Source organism: Culex quinquefasciatus, chromosome 3 (assembly GCF_015732765.1).
Source record: "Culex quinquefasciatus strain JHB chromosome 3, VPISU_Cqui_1.0_pri_paternal, whole genome shotgun sequence".
Classification (NCBI taxonomy): Eukaryota; Metazoa; Arthropoda; class Insecta; order Diptera; family Culicidae; genus Culex; species Culex quinquefasciatus.
The window spans coordinates 44,395,272-44,417,835 of NC_051863.1; the positions used below are offsets into that span (position 1 = coordinate 44,395,272).

The following is a 22,564-nucleotide window of genomic DNA, read 5'->3' on the forward strand; positions in this document are numbered from 1 at the left end:
ACGGGTGGTTGTAAATGGGAAAACAACGGGGCTTGTGGATACATTTGGAAAGAGATTGATGTCTCATTGATAAAGTTATATTAGAATCTCAACCATCTTTAGTACATTGTAGAACAAAATATGATTTTCCAAAGAGACAATTAATTTTGATTTATGGCCTATCTACAATCACTTAGCTTAGAACATCTAAGTAAAGTAGTTACTTAGGAAAGTCTGCAACTTACGTTCGTCATCCACAATCAACTTAGAAAACTTGCTGGGCTGATATACGTTGCTATGCAGTTGTTTGTTTACCTTTGATATGGAAACGTCAACTTACCGTAGATTTTGAAAATTTCCAAACCAAACGTCAGTTTCTAATTTGATTACTTTTCCATTGTAGAAACTCAGATTCATTTCCATTGATTCAAATTCCTAAGCTAAGTGAAATTTTCTAAGCTAAGTGATTGTAGATAGGCCATTAGACTTGAAATTTGGAAAACGATGCACTATTTTTGTTGTTCTGTGTCTGTTTCATCCGAAACAAATAAAAAAATATCCAATTATTGTACAGCAATAAGGCTTAAACAGCCGTCCCAATTTGCCTCATGTGTAACGTTTCACCCCAGATGATGTACTAGGTTAAAACATCAAAAATAATATTGAAATACACGCAACCCCTGGTGGTTGATCACTTTTTCGATTGACACTTTTTGTTTTGTGCCCCGTTGGCTTGACAAAGTCAAACTAAAACATGACGAACTGTCACTGTTTACACGGCGCTCACGCACACTATCAAAACATAAGTTTGGTAGTATGTGTGAACTCCGTGTAAAAGGGGTGTCAAATTAAAAAGTGACCCCGTTCTTTTGACAACAGTTTGTGTCAAACCATCGGGGTTTGAGTTTATTGTGGATTTAGCTGATAGCTGGATTTTCTAGCATCTTCTCATGGTCGTTGGAAACCTGGGGGTAGCGAAGAAGCCGCCATCTTGGAAGTTCAGATAAAAAACACTGAGAATCAGTATTATACATATTACTTTGGTAACACGAAGTGTGTTATCCTGGTTAAACTCAAAAGTCCCAATTTTTTTAATGCCGACTCTTAGTGTACGGGCGCTGTTTGATTGACCAAAAGAAAATAAAGCAAAAAAGGTAAACAGAAAAATCACTTTTTTCGATATGAATTTTCAGCCAATATTGGGATGGAATCTCCTAGGATATGATAGAACTTGCCATAAGCAACACAATTCACTTGTTTTTTTCACGTATTTATCGTTTGAATTGCGGGAAATTTGAAAATCAAAAACCCAAACAATGATTTGTTATGGGCTACCATTTGTTTTAGGCATTATGGGCTCTCATTTGACAACCGTGCTAATGTCGACTGTTGTCAGTTTGCTTTGGTCGGAATAGGGTTGCCATCCCCCCCGTTGGAAACGGTCGTGGTTAGGCCTAGGGATGCCCAAATGGTGTGCAAAGTACAATTCAAAGAAACATGATGGTTGGCAATTTTGGTCTTACATCACTTCTCAAACATCAAAAATACATTCTTGCTAATTTTTTATCATGTTGGCAAAATATTACTATTCTTGAAAAAAGTTTCGATTTTTATTAAATGATCATCCCTAGTTTATAGCGTTACATCGTGCTGCCATCTGGTTTTTATAATTGGAAAAGTGCTGAGTCATCTTCTAAAAATCCTATCTAGCCCACCAAAATGAAGTCGATCAAATAGTCGATTTCGAAGGAGAAAAAGTGGAAAATCGTGGTCTTAAAATAGCGACGCCATCCCCCTATGCGACCACGTGCTTCGTTTGTTTGTCAACAAAGCTGCAGCTGTGTTATGAGACGAAGTGAGGGGGAGAGGTTTTGACATTTGCAATCCCGCATCTGGGGACCATCCATAAACCACGTGGACACTTTGTTGGGAATCTGTTACACCGCCCCCCCCCCTTCGTGGACAATTCTCCATACAAAAAAGTTTTTTTTGATCGTGGACAATCGCCAAACTCCCCCCCCCCCCCCCTTCTAAAGTGTCCACGTGATTTATGGATGGTCCCCTGACCCGCCGCCTATTTCGACGGTCTTTCCAACGACCGAGTCTAGTAAGGAACTGATCATACAATAAAATGAGCAAATGTCAAATGTGTAAAAAAGAATGTTCAAAGCTTTGAATGGATTTTGTTCTTGAAATCCATTTATTGTAGGTAAAATTAAGCTTGAAATTTTAATTTATTCAATGCATATATTTGATTGAAAGCTGCATTTTGATTACTTTACAATCATTTTATATAATTTTGTAATTGTAATTGTAATTTTATTTGGTTACAATACCTGTTTTCACGATAGTTGATGATCTTGCCGTGTGTAATTTTTTAACGTTTCGAGAATGAGGTAAATAAACAATAACTAGAGCACGCATTGAAAACAATAACAAACCCTTTTTGTGCAGTCGTGCATTGTCTCAAAATCTGATTGAAGTTTGTTGCTGGAATCCAAAGTTCTAATAAAACAAATCAAGCAAAACAATGCCAAAGGGCCGTTGTGGGTTTGTAAACAAAGAGTGTGTCCTGTTCACGCTATAGGATGTTTACATCTGGCATGAAAGGGATACACTCTTTGTTTACAAACCCACAACGGCCCTTTGGCATTGTTTTGCTAGAAATGTAAATAGAGCAAATGTCCCCATTTTAGACCTAGTATCAATTTTGGATAGTTGGCTTGAATTTTGTGATCGTTCACTTGAAGAACATTCTTAGAACTACCATCAAGACTTTAGCACTCCAGTCTCAACGAAATAGTTACATTTAATTTGTTGTCTGATCAAAATAGATGTTACATACAGTTTAATTCATGAAATTGTAAAGAATACCTCAATCAAATATTATGTACTAACGGTGAAATGCTCACAGGTTAGTTAGAAATTAAACGCCGGATATCCTGAAGTCAATCCAACTTGTTCATCAACCCATCCTTTCCTCATTATCAAATCATTGACCTCGTGTGGCACGCTACCGGAAGATCACCTCGTGGCACGTGCCCCATAAGATCCGACCCCTGTTCCGGCCAACTCGTGGCGCCTAGACACAACCGCGGAACCTTTCGCTTTGAAGTTCCTCCGACCGGCGCGTGTGCCCACCGTTGATGAACATCATCACCCATTCAGTAAAGTTCTTCATCAATCGCGCACGTTGTTCGCCAGAACTTGTAGGCGGTCCATTGTTTTTATTTTTCTCTGTTCTTTTTTTTAAGCATAGCGCCAACATTCAATTCTAGAGTAAGGGATCGAGCATTAGCATAATTTGCTCATTACCGGCGCGCTTCAGCAGCGGGTCTGGTGAATAACTGATTGACTCAAGTTCGGGGAACCAGAGCTTTGCAAGGAGGGGGACACATTACCATTGAGGCATACTAATAGTAATAACTTTTTATTTCTACAGATTACCATCGTCACTGCGCTGCGTTCCGGAGATTTCCGGTTGATAGCAGCGCTGTCACGCAGGAAAGCTCGAGGTCGGTGACTTGGCACTAGTGAAGCGATGAACCTCAGCCGAACCTCTCAGGAGGTCAAAGCAGGGCAGCAGGGTGTGACTTCCAAATTGAATTACGTCGAACAGTCATGGCGTGAAATCTATTTTCGTCTACACACTATCTGATCGTTTATTACTCCTTTTCTCTCGCACCATTTAGCAATCGATCTTGCAATGACTGCCCGTTTGCTTCTGTGTTGAAAAATGATTTCAGAAAAGAGGTGCCACGTGTGGAATAAACGGCGGTTCAAAACGCTTCAAAACATGTAATCATCAAATTTGGGGGTAGGTGAGTTGAAAACCGCAATAATTGAATATTTTTTCAATGTGTTTCCCACCCCTGTCAGAAGAGAGGGAATGGCTTTGAAGTCCTACCTAGCAAATTGACTAACGAGCGTTTAATGAAATTTATTTTATTGGTGGGGATTGCAATCAAAACTTTATTTTGAGATTCTATTCCATCTTCACAGCAAAAAATCCGATGGTAAAGCGCTTGCAAAAGAAGGCACATCACCACTGCATGTAAAATATTTGTAAACACAAAACAAGTATCAACCGACGGAATTCAAACCCCGCAACAACAGTAAGAAGTTTGGATTTTAAACATACATTCTTCGCCCCCACCCTCTATCCCGATTAAAGCCGAGGATCAACAACTCTAAAAAGAATTTGTAAATTTTGAGATTTTGCAGCAAACAAATACGTAATAATTGTAACTATTTCTTAAATATATGCAAAAGATAGTAAAAACTAACAAAAAGATAATTTTGGAGCAAAATGTATGTATTCATTTCATACGACCTTTTCAAAAACAGCACGTAAACAACTGTTCGCAAAGCGGCCTCAATTTAGAACTGTCAAAGCGGAACCAATTTACTGTTTACAAAATGCTCCCAATAAGCAGCAAGTATTGTAATCGATCAATAATTTATTTCGTCTGGAATAAAAAAAAAGTGGATGGCGTCGAACTTTTGAAGTATTAAATGTCAATTAATCTTAAGAAAAGGGTTGAAATCGAGATTGGCATAATTCGTCACTAACATTTCAGAAAGCGCTCTATCTCACGCAAAGCCCATGTTTACAAGGGAATGATGGAACGAGAGGAATCACAAATCCGCATAAATAATTTCAAGATTGTTCAGGTGTAAACCGAAAACGCGATAAAAAATTAAAGTGAAAGAATAAGGCGTCTAACTGCTTATTTAATTGTCGGTGTACAGGACGCCGCATTGTTTAATCATTTTCTGGCGTACATTCAATTTTGCTGCCCAAAACCAGTTATTGAATTGGAAAAATAAAATTCTTTTTAAAATTTTCTTTTCTTGATTTGTGTGCACCTACGTCGAAGACCAAGATTGTTTACTTTTTGCTCTTTGGTCTGACCAGGGGGCGACATCTATATCTCACTACAGGCAGCTCGCCCGTAGCCAACACAAGCTGTCACCTTCGGCACCAGAACAAAAGGGAAATGTCAACTTCGGCTCCAGCACAAAAGAACAGCTGTTCGTTACGGAATCAAAACAAAGCAACTGCTCGCTGTAAAAAAAAAGTACAAAAACTGCAGGCATAAAATGGAAATAAAGTAATTATTGTTTTTATGTAAAATTTTACCACAATGTTCGTTTAAAAGATAGTGTATGTTTGTGAGGTGATTTTTATCAATTTATTTGCAAAATAAACTACTAAAGTAGGGATTATTAAGCACACATCGGGCCGAAGACCTCATTTTAAGTTGTACTTTTATCACATGAAACGTTTAACTCAACTACTGTGTAAACTGTGACTTTTACTACAGTAATTCTTATAACAAAAATGAAATTATTAATAAAAAAAATATTTTTGTTTTCACTGTGCGCAGTTTGTGCGCGTTATCAATCTCAATCACCCAAGATGGCAGCCTTTAGCATCCCCCTGGGTCTGACAGTCTTGGTCTGACAGATTTGGTCTGACAGCTTTATCATGGATTTTGGTCTGTTCTAGGCGAGGGATAGGACACAGCACCTTCCTGCATGTTTATGTCGCATTTTTAAATGTTAACGATGAATTATCAATAACTATGAATAGACCCGCGACATAATGTAGAATTATCTTACTTCGATATCATAACTGCGCTTCAAAGACTCATAATCTCGAAACATCCATCATGATTCACTAAATGTCATCCAATTCTGACGCAATTTTTCGTCACGTAGAAACCAAAAAGGCCTCTTTTGGCCGCCCATCGTTTAGTCTATGAACAAAACACGCGCGAAGCACTAAATTTCTGATCGAGAATTCTAACATAAACAGATCCAAAATGTTTCAAAACAAGTCATTTTAGCATCAAAAAATATGTCACGCTTGAGCTTGAACATAGCCTTCTGCTTTGTTTATGTTTACTGCTGTAGTGCAGTTTTATTAGTGGGGAGCATTAGGGAGCATTCGAAAATCACGTTACGCATTCTGTCTTTTCAGCACCAAACAATATTAACAGCGCCTCTGGCGGGGACTTCAGGGAACTGCATGCGTGTCAGATCCCTCGACACAGGGCTGGATAGGAACACCCCAACCAAAAATGATGATTTTTTGAGTTCCATATCCTTCTTTTCATACGAATTTTTCAGTTGTATGTGTTTGTGCAACCAACCAAACGGGACCACGCGGTCGCTTCTTACAAATTGAGTTGTTTTCATGTAGATGGGCGTCGAACTCAGGACCATTCGCTTACAAAGCGAACACCGTAACCAGTCAGCCACGGCCGCTCCCTTTCCATACGAATTTTTCAGTTCAACCCATAAACCATTTTTATGGTTCGTATGGAAAGTAGGATATTGAACTCAGAAAATCATGATTTTTGGTGAAGTTAATCTTCTTCTAACTTCTTCTTCTATTTATATAAAAAAAATCGGCGGTTTTGTTCGAACGCGAATCAGTTCAATACGAAGCGTCGGAATGAGGTGCGCACGGTGCTCAAAATACCGTTATTATGAAAAAAAATATGCACTCCGAGATTTTGGGGTCTATCGATTCCTTACACCATAGCGCATCTCTGTGCAAAAAATAAAAACATTCGCTGATGTAGTTTTCGAGATACAGCCCTTTTAAGATGTTACATCCGATTTTTAATAAGAAAACCAAAACAATCAATACAATTTCAGCACTTTAAAGAATATGCATTTCGAGATAAAGTTGTTTTTTGCTTCATGTGACTGTCAAGTATCTCTGGGCCAAGTTTCAGAAGGTTTGCTGATGTAGTTCTCGAGATACAGCCATTTTAAAATGTTATTTCCGAATTTTTCAAAGAAAATCCATAAAATTAATACAATTTCAGCACTTTAAAAAATATGCATTTCGAGATAATGATGTTTTTTGCTTCATAAGACTGTCAAGTATCTCTGGGCCAAGTTTCAGAAGGTTTGCTTATGTATTTCTCGAGATACAGCCATTTTAAAATGTTATTTCCGATTTTTTTAAAGAAAATCCATAAAATCAATACAATTTCAGCACTTTATAGAATACGCATTTCGAGATAATGATGTTTTTTGCTTCATATGACTGTCAAGTATCTCTGGGCCATGTTTCAGAAGGTTTGCTGATGTAGTTCTCAAGATACAGCCATTTTAAAATGTTTCTTCCGATTTTTTCAAAGAAAGTCCATAAAATCAATACAATTTCAGCACTATAAAGAATATGCATTTCGAGATAATTATGTTTTTTGCTTCATATGACTGTCAAGTAACTCTGGGCCAAGTTTCAAAAGGTTTGCTGATGTAGTTCTCGAGATACAGCCATTTTAAAATGTTATTTCCGATTTTTTCAAAAAAAAAATCCATAAAATCAATACAATTTCAGCACTTTAAAGAATATGCATTTCGAGATAATACATCAGCAAACCTTCTGAAACTTGGCCCAGAGTTACTTGACAGTGATATGAAGCAAAAAACATCATTATCTCGAAATGCATATTCTTTAAAATGCTGAAATTAAATTGATTTCATGGATTTTCCTTGAAAAAATCGGAAGTAACATTTTAAAATGGCTGTATCTCCAGAACTACATCAGCAAACCTTCTGAAACTTGGCCCAGAGTTACTTGACAGTGATATGAAGCAAAAAACATCATTATCTCGAAATGCATATTCTTTAAAATGCTGAAATTAAATTGATTTCATGGATTTTCTTTGAAAAAATCGGAAGTAACATTTTAAAATGGCTGTATCTCCAGAACTACATCAGCAAACCTTCTGAAACTTGGCCCAGAGTTACTTGACAGTGATATGAAGCAAAAAACACCTTTATCTCGAAATGCATATTCTTTAAAGTGCTGAAATTGTATTGATTTTATGGATTTTCTTTGAAAAAATCGGAAATAACATTTTAAAATGGCTGTATCTCGAGAACTACATCAGCAAACCTTCTGAAACTTGGCCCAGAGATACTTGACAGTCATATGAAGCAAAAAACATCATTATCTCGAAATGCATATTCTTTAAAGTGCTGAAATTGTATTGATTTTATAGATTTTCTTAGAAAAATTCGGAAATAACATTTTAAAATGGCTGTATCTCGAGAACTACATCAGCAAACCTTCTGAAACTTGACCCAGAGATACTTGTCAGTCAGATGAAGCAAAAAACATCATTATCTCGAAATGCATATTCTTTAAAGTGCTGAAATTGTATTGATTTTATGGATTTTCTTTAAAAAAATCGGAAATAACATTTTAAAATGGCTGTATCTTCAGAACTACATCAGCAAACCTTCTGAAACTTGGTCCAGAGATACTTGACAGTCTTATGAAGCAAAAAACATCATTATCTCGAAATGCATATTCTTTAAAGTGCTGAAATTGTATTGAATTTATGGATTTTCTTTAAAAAAATCTGAAATAACATTTTAAAATGGCTGTATCTCGAGAACTACATCAGCAAACCTTCTGAAACTTGGCCCAGAGATACTTGACAGTTATATGAAGCAAAAAACACCTTTATCTCGAAATGCATATTCTTTAAAGTGCTGAAATTGTATTGATTGTTTTGGTTTTCTTATTAAAAATCGGATGTAACATCTTAAAAGGGCTGTATCTCGAAAACTACATCAGCGAATGTTTTTATTTTTTGCACAGAGATGCGCTATGGTGTAAGGAATCGATAGACCCCAAAATCTCGGAGTGCATATTTTTTTTCATAATAACGGTATTTTGAGCACCGTGGGTGCTCTTTGTTGCGCCTGGTTCGTATAAGTCCAAGGAAGGTTCTTACGCCAAAAAGTGACAATTTTGACCACTCTGGAACCGATTCTGGAAAATCTACAGATTGTATGGGAAAAGCTGAGTGCTGAATAGTGGTTCGCAAAACGGCCTCAATTTTTAACTGTCAATGTGGAACCAATTTACTGTTCGCCAAATGTAGAGAGTATTGTTATCGATCATTACAAATTGTTTCTTTTTTGCGAGAATGAAAAATGTGTGGCTTTTGACGAGTTGAAGTCAAGCAATCTTTAGAAAGTTGAAGGCGAGATCGTATTTTTTTATAATTAGGAATGGAAATTGTTTATGGAGTCGATCCGGTTGTATCCATCCAGAAGCTGTCTTTATTGTTTGATTCCGTGGGACAAGGAAGCTGCAGGAATCCAATATCAGCCTGAGACACTCAGCAGAATGACACTCTCGCCGCAGTTCTTCGTCACCAATAAAAAAACCTCTTCAAACCGATAGAAACTTGAAAAGCACACTCAATTTTCCACCAAAAAATGCCAAAAACTAGACAAAATAAAACAAATTTGGGGTTTTTTTTAAAAAAAGGTCCAATAAACCAAATTTTCTGTTTTTGCTTTTTGGGTGTTTTTAAATATTTTATTGGGAAATAAATACATGAAAGTACTTAAAAACTGATAAACTATTGTTAAAAAAAATGTCCATACAAAATGTAGTGATATTATGAAAATTTACTATTTATCATCCATGTAATTTTTTTTTTCGTAAAAACGATAAAATTTTTAGTAAAATATTACTATTTAATCTAAAAATAAAAGAAACCTTACAAATACATTCTAATCTGATGTATCTAAGTGATAACAGTTCAACTGTTAGCAAATTAACATGTTTTTTCATGCATTGTTCCTCTTGCCCCAACGGGTTTTTCGTCTTGCCCCACTAGTTGAGTAGAACGTACTGAAAATAAAAAAAAAATGTTATCAATTTTTTACATAAAAAAACTGGATTTTTTAAAAACTTGTTTTAACAAAGTTCTATTCAAGACCTAGAAAAAGATGATTATAATAAAATCCGACAGATTTTTTAACTTTTTAATGGGTTATATCGAGCATTTCCTTAGCTTGTTACACTTGCCCCACTTTCCCCTAAGCAAAGTGGGATCATTCGAAAATCAGGTTACGCATTCTCTCTATTCATCACCCAGAGAAAAGTTACGTAAAATCAAATTTTTAATCAAAGGAGGCTGAATAAGCAAACAAGCTAGAAACGTTAACAAACGAAAAAAAGGCAGAACGAAGTTTGTCGGGGTAAGCTTGTAAAATTACCAAAATCTGTGAAAGTAATATTTAAACAACTCCTACTAACCCTTACTGAGAGATTTTTGATTTAATCTTCATTTAAAATTCTACTCTGTAAATTATGACAGCGTGTGAATTTTCGGAAAATATTTTCTTAAAAGTCACTCACACACACACACCCACATTTTGGACCCTTTGTTTCTCCCATCGGCACACGGTCCTATCCCAAATCAGGTCCGACCGCCCCAGACCTCTGGATGGGGATGATTTATGCATGTGACCGATAAAATTTGCATACAAAACCAATTTGAATAAGGTTCAGAGGTTATGTTATTGTTTAAAGTATGTGCCATGCGTTGGCACGTTTCGGGAGGAGGCAGCGAGTTGTTGCTGCTGCTGCCGGAGACTGATAAAAAACGACGACGACGACGACGGCGACGAACCCATATTGTACACACGCATCCCGCGCGATATCCCTTAACATAAAGGGCCGACGAGTTGGCAGCTTTTGGCTCCAGAATTTGCGAGAGAAAAGAATAAACTTCAAGTCTTGGGGGGAAATTTAACGTTTTTGATGGCGGTAGCTTCGAAATTTTTATTATATTCTCCTTCTTTAAAATTATATTTCAAATTTACAGAACCTAACGGTTCCGGTTAAATTTTGAGACATCTTTCTCAGCTGCCGCAACGACAATGGAACGGTTTATTTTGAATTGAACAATATCCTGGGGGGTGCGTCCCCGAAATTTCCCATCGAATTTGAGGTCGTTGAATTTTAACAAAATCAAGCAAAATAGCGAAAAATTCATGCCCGCAAAAGGAACAGAGCTTTCAGAATGGCGATAAAATGATTGCAGACCATTACGGCTATTATCACCTCCGTACTCCGTTGTTTGTGTTCCGAAGCATCTCGAATGAAGGTGTTTGCGAGGTTCACTTGAGCCAAAGGTCTTCGGAAAATGCATGACAATTTAGGGTTCGTCTTCTGAGGCTCACCCCAGTCACCAGCAAATAACTCGAATTAACCACAGAGGATCAGATTTACAAACCGGTTTTTTGTTTTCCGCAATTTTTTTTAACATGCTTTAAAGCAATGTCTATTTGTCTGTGAATTTGCTTTGAGGTGGACCTTCCAAGAAAAGAGGTTATTTCACATAATTGGAGCCCATCATCAATAAGTGCTCTCTAAAAGTGTGACGGAAATTGTTTTAAATGGTTCATTGGGTTTAAATTGAACACATTTAGCTTTTCTGCAATCCAGGACCTAGATCCACATAGACCATTTTGAACTCATTCAGCAAAACGCCTAACTTGCGCCCAACAATGCAAAATTTGCAGTTTCGTCGGCGGCGCACGCGTTAAAGTCACTGCCCCCGAAAGTCGTGAAATCTGGACATAAAATCACCCGGCCGAGCTGCGTGTTCCGGAATCGCGCGTCCAATCGCGACTTCAATTTCTTCATTAATTCCAACCGGCCAACTTCCTGACAAGTCCCAACAGCAGCGTCGGCCCTGCCCACATCAATTACCGTTTATTGCTTGACAGCATCAGCACCCGCGGCCGCACTGAATTATGTGATATGAATTTTAATTAAATCGAAGATTAATTGACGGCCATAATTTAAACTGGGCCGCGGCGTTAGGCGACTCGCTGTTGGGAGGGACCTCCCACACGGTCCCCCTTCCCCCCCTGCTCGAAGTAATTGTAATAACAATTCAAATCGAAAAACCAACCGCAGTTGCGCAGTTAACTTTTACGGCTCTATTGTTGATTGGCCTGCATGACAGAACAAGACCCGTGTAGAGTTTCCGGGGGCGGCCACACTGGGCATACTAATAGAGTGTGGATACTGTGCAGGGAGACCCCATGTGGATCGGCTTCCGAAATGCTCTAGTAGATTATGGTTTATTTTTGTGCTGACTAAACTAATCGAATTAAGTCACCCCCTTGTTGCATACTCACGCAGAAAAAAGTTTTGTAGAATCAGCCTGTACCAGGTTTGAATCAACAAAATTTTTGTTGAATATAATCAACGCCGATTTTGCGTTGAAACAAACCTTGATTTTCTCGATTCCACAAAAGTCTTTTGTTGTTTTGAAAAAGCTGCTTTGACGTTTAGCGTTGATTCAACAAAAATTATGATTTTCAAAACAACAAAACGTTTTGTTGATTCAAATATGCCTTATTTTTCTGCGTGCTTAAATGTATGCCCTGAGGGAGCGCACAACTCAAGCTCAATTCGGAGGAATTGATGACTTGGGTTTAATCCAAACGTTGAAAAAAAAAGTAATTGAACCTTTGGAACACAACTAAGATAAATTAAACATACCCAGGTGTAGTCGTCTCCCTGGGTCCTGCCTCGGTGGAGTCGCTGGTAGGCAGTTGGACTCACAATCCAAAGGTCGTCAGTTCGAATCCCGGGGTGGATGAAAGCTTAGGTTCAAAAGAGGTTTGTTTGCAATTGCCTTAACAATCAATCCTTCGGACACCCAGTTTCGAGTAGGAATCTCGTAATCGAGAACGTCAAGGCAATGCTCTAGATTTGGTTTTTGTTTGATTTTTTTAAACATATCTTTGAAATTTCCTCGCACGCAGCATAACATGTTGTCAAATGACGATTTATTCCATTTATTATCATTTAAAAATTATTCATGACCGTAATCTGGGGTGAATCGGGACTACAGTCTGAATAGGGACAGCAGTTTTAAGAGCACTTAAAGCTTTTAAATTTGGAAATACCCCTGACTCAAGGTGGTTTCAAAAACACCCAAAAAGCAAAAACTAATAATTTGGTTTATTGGACCTTTTCAAAAAAAACTCCAAATTTTTCCAATGGATCAAATATGGTCCTCTTGGAACAAGCTGTCAAGTAGGACTTTTTTCTGTCAAGAAGGACCACGAGGTTAATTTTTCAAAATTTAAACTCTTTGTGGTCAGACAAAGGGGCATTGTACGCAGAAAAAATAAGCTTTATCGCCTTATACAATAATATCAGCAATCTAGGCCTCATTTTAGGACCCAATTATGCCTTTTTTTTTTTTTGCTGCATCAAATATCATTATTTTTCTGCGTATATTCGACCACCCGAAAAGTGTCCTCCGTGGAGACAACCCGATTGTTGTACTGGAGTTTTTTGTTTTCTTTTTTTTTTGTAAAGTAGGATTCAAAAATCAGCCAAAGGCAAAAAATATAAAAAAGTTGATTGATTGGACCTTTAAAAAAATCTCCGGTTTTTTTATCAACAGTGTATTGAGGTTTTGCAGCACGACTCTGTTCCAAATCTAGATTTTTTTTTTTTTAAATAGTTCCTATAACCATATGAAACACAATAGCTTACAGGACCTTTTTAAAAATAACCTCTAGAAATGTAGGCGGCGCTACTTATGAAGTTACTTGCCTTAAATCATATCTAGAGTTTTTTTTTTTTTTTGAAAAGGTCCTATAAACTTTTGTCTTTCATATGTTTATACTGCCCATGTTCTCATAAATGCAAAAACAGCAAGCTGAAAAAACGCCAATCAGCGGAAGAATTGTGGATGCCCGGGATTTACGGTTGCCAACGCCCTTATGTCCAACTGGTCGGAGCTGTCCGAGAGTCCCGGCCACCGAACTCAATCTGGTTCACGGACCTAAAGGAACCCATTGTACCTAAGTCACGGTGGCCAGGGCCCAAGGACCACTTATCAGAAGATGTATTCTAGCCAACCCTCTGGCACCACTGTAAATGGCTTGAACGTTTGACAGTCACCAAAACCTCGAAGAGCCCACGTAGTAGTATTAGTGAAGAGCCCACGTTGTTTATCGTAGGCTCTTCACTAATACTACTGCGTGGGTGTAGCAGTATTGGTGTTGTTTGTTTGTTTACACCAAATCTTCAAGAAACATCACTTTTTGTGTGTGCAAATCTGTTACGAAAAAAGGTGAGAACTGTGGCTTCCGATTGACCAGGAAGATTTGCCGGGTAGTACTGGACCGGGGACTGACCAAGTCCCGCTGTAGATCCTTCCGAACAACTCGCTACAATCTCTGGCGAGTCCCGCTGTAGATCCTTCCGAACAACTCGCTACAATCTCCGGCGGGGATTAACCGACCAAGTGCAGAAACATCCGTGATTCCGGCGATTGTGGCGGAGCTGGTCTTTCCGAGCATCCTTCGATAACCTTCTCCGAGGACTGGCCCACTCCCGCTGTCGACTCGCACAGGGAATCGAAGGAATCGCGTGCTTGTTTAGAATCCGACCTTTTGTGGAATCACAAGAAGTTCATCGCGAAGTGGTTCGTACAAATCTGAACTTCTAACTTGCAAAACCATTTTATCGCAATTTCGCGGGGCATTTATCCACAGTCAGTCTCTGGCGGATAGGGTCCTTCGGGAACTTGTGTTTGGAAATCCGTCCCGTGTCGTTATTTTTCATGGAAATCATTTCAACATTATGAAATTATGTTTTTTTTTACCACGCGGTTTGTTTATTTTCAAATTTTGACAGCAAATGCGTTCTTCATCTTCTTTGTTGTCTTCATGTTCGCGTCAAACATTTAGGTTTCATAAACATGGCCAGCGTGACACAACCGCAACGTCTTCTTCCATTCATAATTATAAGGGCATCTCCACCGCAAAATCTAATTGCGTGGCAAACCTATCCGTTGGATCCCCAGTTTTAGCTTTGCTCCGTACCTAATGCACGTTTCCGCACCGCTGGGAGCTAATTTGGCTACTGAATAAAGCCCATCGCGGGGATCTAATTTATTCATTTTCAAATCCTAGCCATTTTGTTGATCAAAATCAATGAAACTATTGTGCAATTAGTTCCTAGCTGGACTCGGTCACTGGAAACAACCGGCGACTCAGTGACCGACGAAATAGGCGGCGGGTCAGATGCGGGCATAAAAATGTCAAAATCTCTTCCCCCCTCACTTCGTCTCACCATCCAGCTGCAGCTTTGTTGACAAACAAACGGAGCACGCGGTCGCATGATGGCGGCATAGAGTTATCTAAGCCCGAGCTCACGCACACTAGCACCCCATTTGTTTTGCTGGTGGGTACAAAATTTAACCTCAATCTTTTTCGTGTACGTACACGCAATACATGCGCACGTAGATAACTCTATCGAGCCAGAATTAGGGGTGATCATGTGATTAAAAATGAAAGTTTTTTCAAGAAAAATAATATTTTTCCGACCGAATAAAAAAATTGCGAGCATGTTCAAACAGTTATTTCTGATGTCGGAGAAGTGATAAAAATGCAAAATTTTAATCCATAATTTTTCTATAAATTGATTTTTTTCCCTTCAACTGGGAACCCCTAGGTCTATCCACGACCGTTTCCAATGACCGTGAGAAGATGCCAGAAAATCCAGCTACGAGCTTAATCCACAATATATTCTAGCATGATAGAACATGCTTCTATTTGCATTATATGTCGAAATTGATTGCGTATATCTATGAAATATCATTTTCAAAATTTTAAAAGAGTTCATCCGATTTGCTCCCGACATGTTTGCACCCCAACTTTCGCACCGCGGGTAGCAAACCTAAAGCTAAATTAGCATTCGAGTTCATTCAGCGAAGAAAAAGTTCATCGGGGATCCGTCGAGTAGCCAAGATAGGTGCTCGAGAAGTCCGCGAGCTGCGGATGGCAAATTTGTTCAACGATTTTTTGAATTATTTGTATTTGTTTTGGTTGTTGTTTTTGTCTTCAAAAATGGCATAGTTGCAAAAAGGCGCATTTTAACAAGAAAATCCAAAAGAAATAAAATTTAAGTTTCAGTAAATGAATGAAGATGCTAGTGAAGATGCATTTAATTTGAATATCAAATTTGAGTGAATATTAAAGAAATCAGGAGTTTGGTTCAAAACGACTGAAATTTAAATTTAAAAATTGCGGGAAAATATTTCTTTGTTTTATTTTTTTAATAAAAACTATTAAACTACCTACATTGGGTTGAACTGAAGCAATTGAAGAGGTTAGTAAGCTGGACGGTTTAACATCAAAAAATCCAATCGACTTCCTCCCTCAGATTCTTTTCCGGGTTCTAAACAACCTCGGCGAGCTTCGCTCGTTCAAGCGCATCCGGTACAATCGCCAGTACCAGATTCAATCCCAACCAAGCCACGGGCGGCGGCGGTCGGAAGATTCCGGGAACCAACAACAAGATTTACATTGTTTCGGTCAAGGTTCAACCCTTCCTTGCTCCTGTCCCGCTTCTTCAACAGCATTCGATCCGACCGGACCGAAATCTGCACGTCCAACTTCCCGTGGCCTCCGCTCACTCGAAACCACTCTAACTCGTCCATCATCTCGTTTCCGCATCCGAATCCGGCAGTTGGTTGATCTGGTTCACTGTAACGAGACTATGTCCCTCGATTTGGGGGTGAAAGCAGGTCGTCACCTTCCATGTAGAACAGCGCCGAAACGGCGCCCAGGCCGCTTATTCCATGGGTTCCGTTTGGTTTTCTAGAACGACGTCGTGACTGTAACCGAAATCGGTGAAATTTGTTTTGTTTTTATTTGAGTATGACATTTGAACTCACCAAGGTTCCTATAGGCATGATGGGATTTCGTTAATATATTGACGAAATGTCGATATACTGACCAATTATTTTAATGCGTTGATAATGTATTGACCGATCTGTCCGACCACTAATGTTTACGTATATTCAACCATTTTCATCGATTTTTGAAAGCGTGAAAATATAGATTTTCTCTTTGCAGCACAGAAAGCCGGAAATAGGTAGCTTTGGATGCTTTTGCTGAATAAAAATTTATTTCAAAAGTTAAATTACGTTATTCTCAGCTAACAGTTACCCAGTCACGACGTTCTAGCAGGATTCTAGCAGGGTTCTCACAAAGCTGGATATTCTTACAGCATTCTAGCAAAAATGTTCCACCGTTCTAGCAGGATTCTGGCAGAACCAGCTCTGTTAGAATATTTCGTGACTGGGTACTCTAGAATCGCATTTAGATTCCTGATCTGATATCAATAATATTAATTTAATATCTATTTGTCTGTAGCCGCGTTCTTTTTTAATTATTCAAAATATAACTTAAATTTGATAAAATAAAATTTAAAAATTTAAAATAATAATAAATAATAAAATAAAATTTAAAAATTTAAAATAAAATTTAAAAATTTAACAAATTAATCACAAAAAACACAATTTTTAGTCCCCATAATTTTCTCTCAACTTCCGCTTCAACCATTTCAAAAGCGACTCTAGTTGTGCTGCAAGAAAATTATCTCCTCGAGCCGGCACCGTCAAGCAATTTGTTTACATCGCGCACATCGACAATAAAAGAATACTGGCAACCCTGCCGTCGCGACGTCGCTTTAAATTTTTTTCTTGCTGTCTGACATTTTGTTTTAGTGCGCGAAAGCAAATTGTGTGCGCGTCCTTCAATTTTGTTAAAATTTACGAAGAAAACTTGATCAAATCTTTGCTAAAACATCGTGAAATTGTTGTTCAGTGCCCTTGCCACAAAGTTAAAGTGAGATATCCCGTTGAAATTTGTTATTTGGGGGTTTTTGAAGCATCCAAAGTTTCGCCCCTCGACGGAGCAACGCCTCAAAATTGATTTTCATTGTTTTTTCAGAGAAAATGAGCAAACGTCGTCGCAACAGCTCGGCCCAGAGCCGGTATGAGGACGGTGACGACAGCGACGAGAGCAGCAATCCGGCCCAGTCCCCGGCGCCCTCGGTGACGGCCCGCAAGAAGAAGAAGCTCGATCCGGTAGGAGGATTCTTGGTTTTGTTCTTGTTTTTTTGATATTGAGTTTGTTTTTTTTTTCAGTCGGAGCTGTGCCAGCAGCTGTACGAGTCGATCCGGAACTTTAAGAAGGAGGACGGATCGACGCTGTGCGATACGTTTATTCGGGCGCCGAAACGGAGACAGGAACCGTCCTACTACGAGGTGGTGGCCAATCCGATTGATTTGTTGAAGGTGCAGCAAAAGCTGAAGACGGAGGCGTACGAGGACGTGGAGGATTTGCGGGGGGACATCGAGTTGATCGTGAAGAATGCGAAGGCGTTTTACAAGCCGGATTCGGCCGAGTACGGGGACGCGTGCCAGCTGTTGGAGGTTTTTAACGCGAACAAGGCGAAGCTGGTGGAGCAGGATGGTCAGGAAGGGGGGTCGACGGAGGTGAAGTCCGCGCGGAAGATTACGAGGCATCGCAAGTCGATGGCGATCGATGACGAGGCGGAGGACGATGGGTTCGATCCGTACGAGGAGCTGTTCAACTCGGTGATGACGGCGACGGACGAGAATCGGGAGCTGCACCGGATGTTTCAGCTGCTGCCGTCGAAGAAGCTGTATCCGGATTATTACGACGTGATTGATCATCCGATCGATTTGAAGTGCGTCGCGGTGAAGATTCAGACGAACGCGTACGCCACGCTGAACGACATGGAGAAGGATTTGCTGCAGATCGTGAAGAACGCTTGTACGTTTAACGAGCCGGGATCGCAGATCTACAAGGACGCGAAGACGCTGAAGCGGATCTTTATGGCGCGGAAGTTGGACATTGAGGCGGGTCGGTCGCGGAAGAGTTCGAACCGGAAGGGGCGAGGAGCTAGTTTGAGTGCCATGGTGGCGGCGTTGAAGGAAGAGGCGGAAAGTAGCGACGACGATCTGGACGACTCGATGGACACCGAGGGCGAGGGACCGCTGTGGCAGCTGTTTGACCAGCTGTACAACACCGCGAATACAAATGGTGAGTGTTCGATGTTGTTTTGTTTTAATTTTAGTTTGGTTTAATCTTTATTTTCCAACACTTTTTGGTTCCGCGTTCATTTTGTCTTTTTGGTTCGTTTTGCCAAAACTCAAAACTCACGCCCAGATCCCAACGCCGTAGGGGCACCGCTCGGGGAGACGCTGTGGAAGTTGCCGGCGCGCCGTTTCCACCCAGAGTACTACAACCTGATCAAGAAGCCCATCTCGATGGGCCAGATTCGGAACAAGCTGAAGAAGGGCCTGTACGCGAACGTAACCGACATGAGTGCCGACCTGTACGTGATGCTGGACAACGCGAAGAAGGCGAACGCCCCAAGCAGCAAGATCTACAAGGACGCCGTCAAGATGCAAAAACTGCTCAACCAGAAGCTGATCGACGCCGGCGATCTGGAGGAGAGCGACGACGAGGACGACACGGATTCGTCCTCGCTGACAGCGGCCACCCCCGCCAAGGGAGTCGCCAGCGGCCGCAAGAGCCGTGCCCGCTCGGTCATCCCGATGCAATCGCCAACCCAATCCGGCGGCTCCGGTGGCGCCACCAGCACTCCGATGGTCAAGTCGCGTCCCTCGCCGTTGGCCACGCTCAAGAAGAAGCTCATCTCGCTGCACGACTACCTGCTGGAGTTCACGACCGGGGGACGCCAACCGATGGCGCTGTTCGTGGAGAAACCCTCCAAGAAGTTGTACCCGGACTATTACCAGATCATTCAGCACCCGATCGACATGACCACCATCGAAAGCAACATCAAATCGGACCGGTACGGAACGCTGGACGACGTCGTCGGAGACTACCGGTTGATGTTCTCCAACTGCAGAAAGTACAACGAAGAGGGTTCGCAGATCTACGACGACGCCAACATCCTGGAGAAGGTGCTGAACGAAAAGCTCAAGGAATTCTCCCACATCAGCAAGCGAACCAACACACCGAAAAAGTAAGTCCAAGTTCGTCAATCAATCCCGCTCACCCCACCAAAACTTCCCCTTAATCGTAGCACCAAAACCAAAACCAAGGGCATGTCGCTGGAAGCCAAGCTCAAACACCTGTACGACACGATCCGCGAGTATCGCGAACCCAAAGCCAACCGCCAGCTGGCGTTCATCTTTATGAAGCTCCCCTCGAAGAACGTAAGTACCAAGACCACTTCCTTCGAAACCCCCCGTTGCAACGAAACCACCCCCCGGTCCAACGATTTCTTCTTTCTTTCTTTATTCCTCTCTTTTCCCTCCATGTGCGCGTGTGTGTGTGTGTGTGTGTTCGTGGAAACCCAACCGACACCCGCAACACCGGTGGGGAAAGAAAAAGGTAAATTTTGCCACTTGTTTTAAAAACTACAAATTTTTGTCAGGGGCGCCGATGCAAAATTTTGAGATTGTTTTTTCCGGCGAAATAGGGCTTTGCTAAAGCCTCAGTCGGCGCTCCTGTCTGTTGTAAACTTGGCCACTAAATTTTATCAAACTACTGGTGGAGAGGTGGTGGTAAAACTCTAGAATAACTCATTTTAAAGGTATTTTTACTTTGGTTCTGCCAAGAAGAACCAACTCAACTTTAGTCAATTTTTTTTCTCATATTCGAGGCTAATTCTTCAAACTCGAGTGAATCTCGCCAAACAAAGGTTCTCAAAAAACTGAGTAAAAAAGTTCACTTTTATTCCTCATTGCGGAGTAGATTCGCTTTTGACCAAATTTGAGTGAGAATAACTCTAAAATGAGGAATTTCGAATGATCGTGTACAGTCGATAAAGCAGAATCTGCGGCGCGCTGGTTTATATCTTGGCTACGTGAGCTATTTTTAGATGCAAAAAGCTTCCGCGCGTGCATGGTTGCCAGATCGGTGGAAAGTGTATAAGTTAAAACAAATATCTCTTTTCAAAGGATAAACAAAATTTTAATTCAATATCAAAATTTGGAAAATTAATCCACTTTTGGCAGTTCAAACTATATTTCAGCTTTATTTATTTTATTGGTGATGGCAAACCTTCCTTTCTGGAGTTTTTTTTGAAAAGGTCCAATAAACCAAATTTTCAATTTTTGCTTTTTGGGTGTTTTTTAATACCCCTGACTCAAGGCGGTTTCAAAAACACTCAAAAAGCAAAAACTGGAAATTTGGTTTATTGGACCTTTTCAAAAAAAAAACTCGAGGTTTCTACAGATATTTTGATTGTTTTGAAAATTGAAGTTCTTTTTTTCTCTCCAATTGGGTCAATTTTTAATGCACAGCGGTAAAAAACACGATATAAAGCCATTTCTGATTACTTTTTTTTTATTTTAATGTAAAAAAAAATTGATGAGACAACATTTTTTTCGATAGATCAACTATGGTCCCCTTGGAACAAGCTGTCAAGTAGGACCTTTTCTGTCAAGAAGGGCCGCGTGGTTAACTTTTAAAAATTGATTTAAGAATCCATTTTAGATCCTTTGAGATCCTACAAAGTGTCATAGTACTCAGAAAAATAAGCTTTATCGTTGTGAACAATAATATCGGAAATTTAAGCTTCATTTTAGGACCCAATTCCTCATTCTAAGAAATCCAGAACGAAATTTGTAACAGCATTTTCACAAATATTTTTTTAATTGAAAAAAGCAACATTTCTAAAATTCACGTACAGTGGACTCTCTCGTTGTCAATATTGAAGGGACCATCGAGAGCGGGAGGTATCAAATTAGAGAACAAAAATCAAAGTATGCTGCTTGAAGAGAATGAAAACTTTATTGACATCTAGAGCAATATTGATATCGAGAAGATTGACAGCCAAAGAGTCGACTGTATTTAAAAAATGTAGAACATTTTAATAATTAAAAATATTAATATTTAATTAATTTTGAAAACTTATAAAATGTTTTAGTTTTTTTCTTCAGAAACCTATTTTTTCATTCGATTATTTTAAATTTTTCAATTTAGAAATTTGTTATTTCTACAATATTTGACTATTTAAATTGTAATTTTCAAAACTATTTTTTTTTTTGAATTTTCAAACTTTTGAATTTTTTAAAACAAGCTTCGAACGCATCTCGAGATTTTCCTCAATCGACAGTCTTAATTTGTCGATAGTGGATCGAGAAATTATCGATTATCTGAAGTCTCAATTATCCGAAGTTTCGATTATCCTACGTTTGCATGGGCCTTCGGAAAATCGTATCATGATCAAAAAAAAAATCGTTTCGTAAATCGAATCATTAAATTCGAGTTCTGCGAGCCGATTTTAGTTAAATTTGAATAGTAGGTTGCATACTAGGGTGAAAATAAAAAAAAATCGTCACCAGGGATACCCCCTGGCTCGATTCTTAAGGTAAAATATTAGTAACTGTACCAATTTTGATCCAGATCGGTTAAGGTTTAAGGGTCGCGTATCGTTAGAGTTGACGAATAAAACATTTTTTCATGCTAAAACGTCTTCTTTAGATCGCTAATAACTTGTCTGGGTTAACCCGGATCGTTTTGCAGTTGTTTGTCATACAATTTTACATAAGAATCTCACACTTGACAAGGATCCGACACATGTAACGCTACCTTTAAATTAAAAGCTCCGCATAAATGTTTGTTTTTTTCCGATACAAAATTCTACGATCTTTACGTACTTTATCCGATTCGGCACAAAATTTACACCTAAAGAATCAAACTACTCCCTGATTAAGATTTTCCAAAATTTTATTTTTTTCTTGTTGCTTTATTGCACGCACTCCTATCGTTTTTGCTGGCGCCAAATTTTCGATAGAAAACAGGCCAGACTTTAACCCTCTACAACCAAACCCCGGCTTTGGACGGGCTTCGATTTAAAAAAAAATCGCCAAAAATCTATTTTTCAACCTATTTTTGATCTTGAAAAAAGCATTAT

At 39.4% G+C, this 22,564-nt stretch overlaps 1 protein-coding gene across 3 annotated transcripts in view; it reads left to right on the top strand.

The window, feature by feature from the left end:
• The first annotated feature begins 17,348 nt into the window (after nucleotides 1-17,348).
• LOC6039150 (protein polybromo-1) overlaps nucleotides 17,349-22,564 on the top strand; it is a 28,263-nt gene continuing 23,047 nt past the window's right edge. The window contains exons 1-6 of one of the 3 annotated variants that reach the window (XM_038266246.1): nucleotides 17,349-17,487; nucleotides 17,593-17,729; nucleotides 17,790-18,711; nucleotides 18,838-19,663; nucleotides 19,724-19,856; nucleotides 20,029-20,034. In XM_038266246.1, the coding sequence (XP_038122174.1) occupies nucleotides 17,598-17,729; nucleotides 17,790-18,711; nucleotides 18,838-19,663; nucleotides 19,724-19,856; nucleotides 20,029-20,034 (2,019 nt within the window). In that variant the 5' untranslated portion in view covers nucleotides 17,349-17,487; nucleotides 17,593-17,597. The remainder of the gene's footprint in view (nucleotides 17,488-17,592; nucleotides 17,730-17,789; nucleotides 18,712-18,837; nucleotides 19,664-19,723; nucleotides 19,857-20,028; nucleotides 20,035-22,564) is intronic. The other 2 variants (XM_038266247.1, XM_038266248.1) reach the window with 2 other exon arrangements.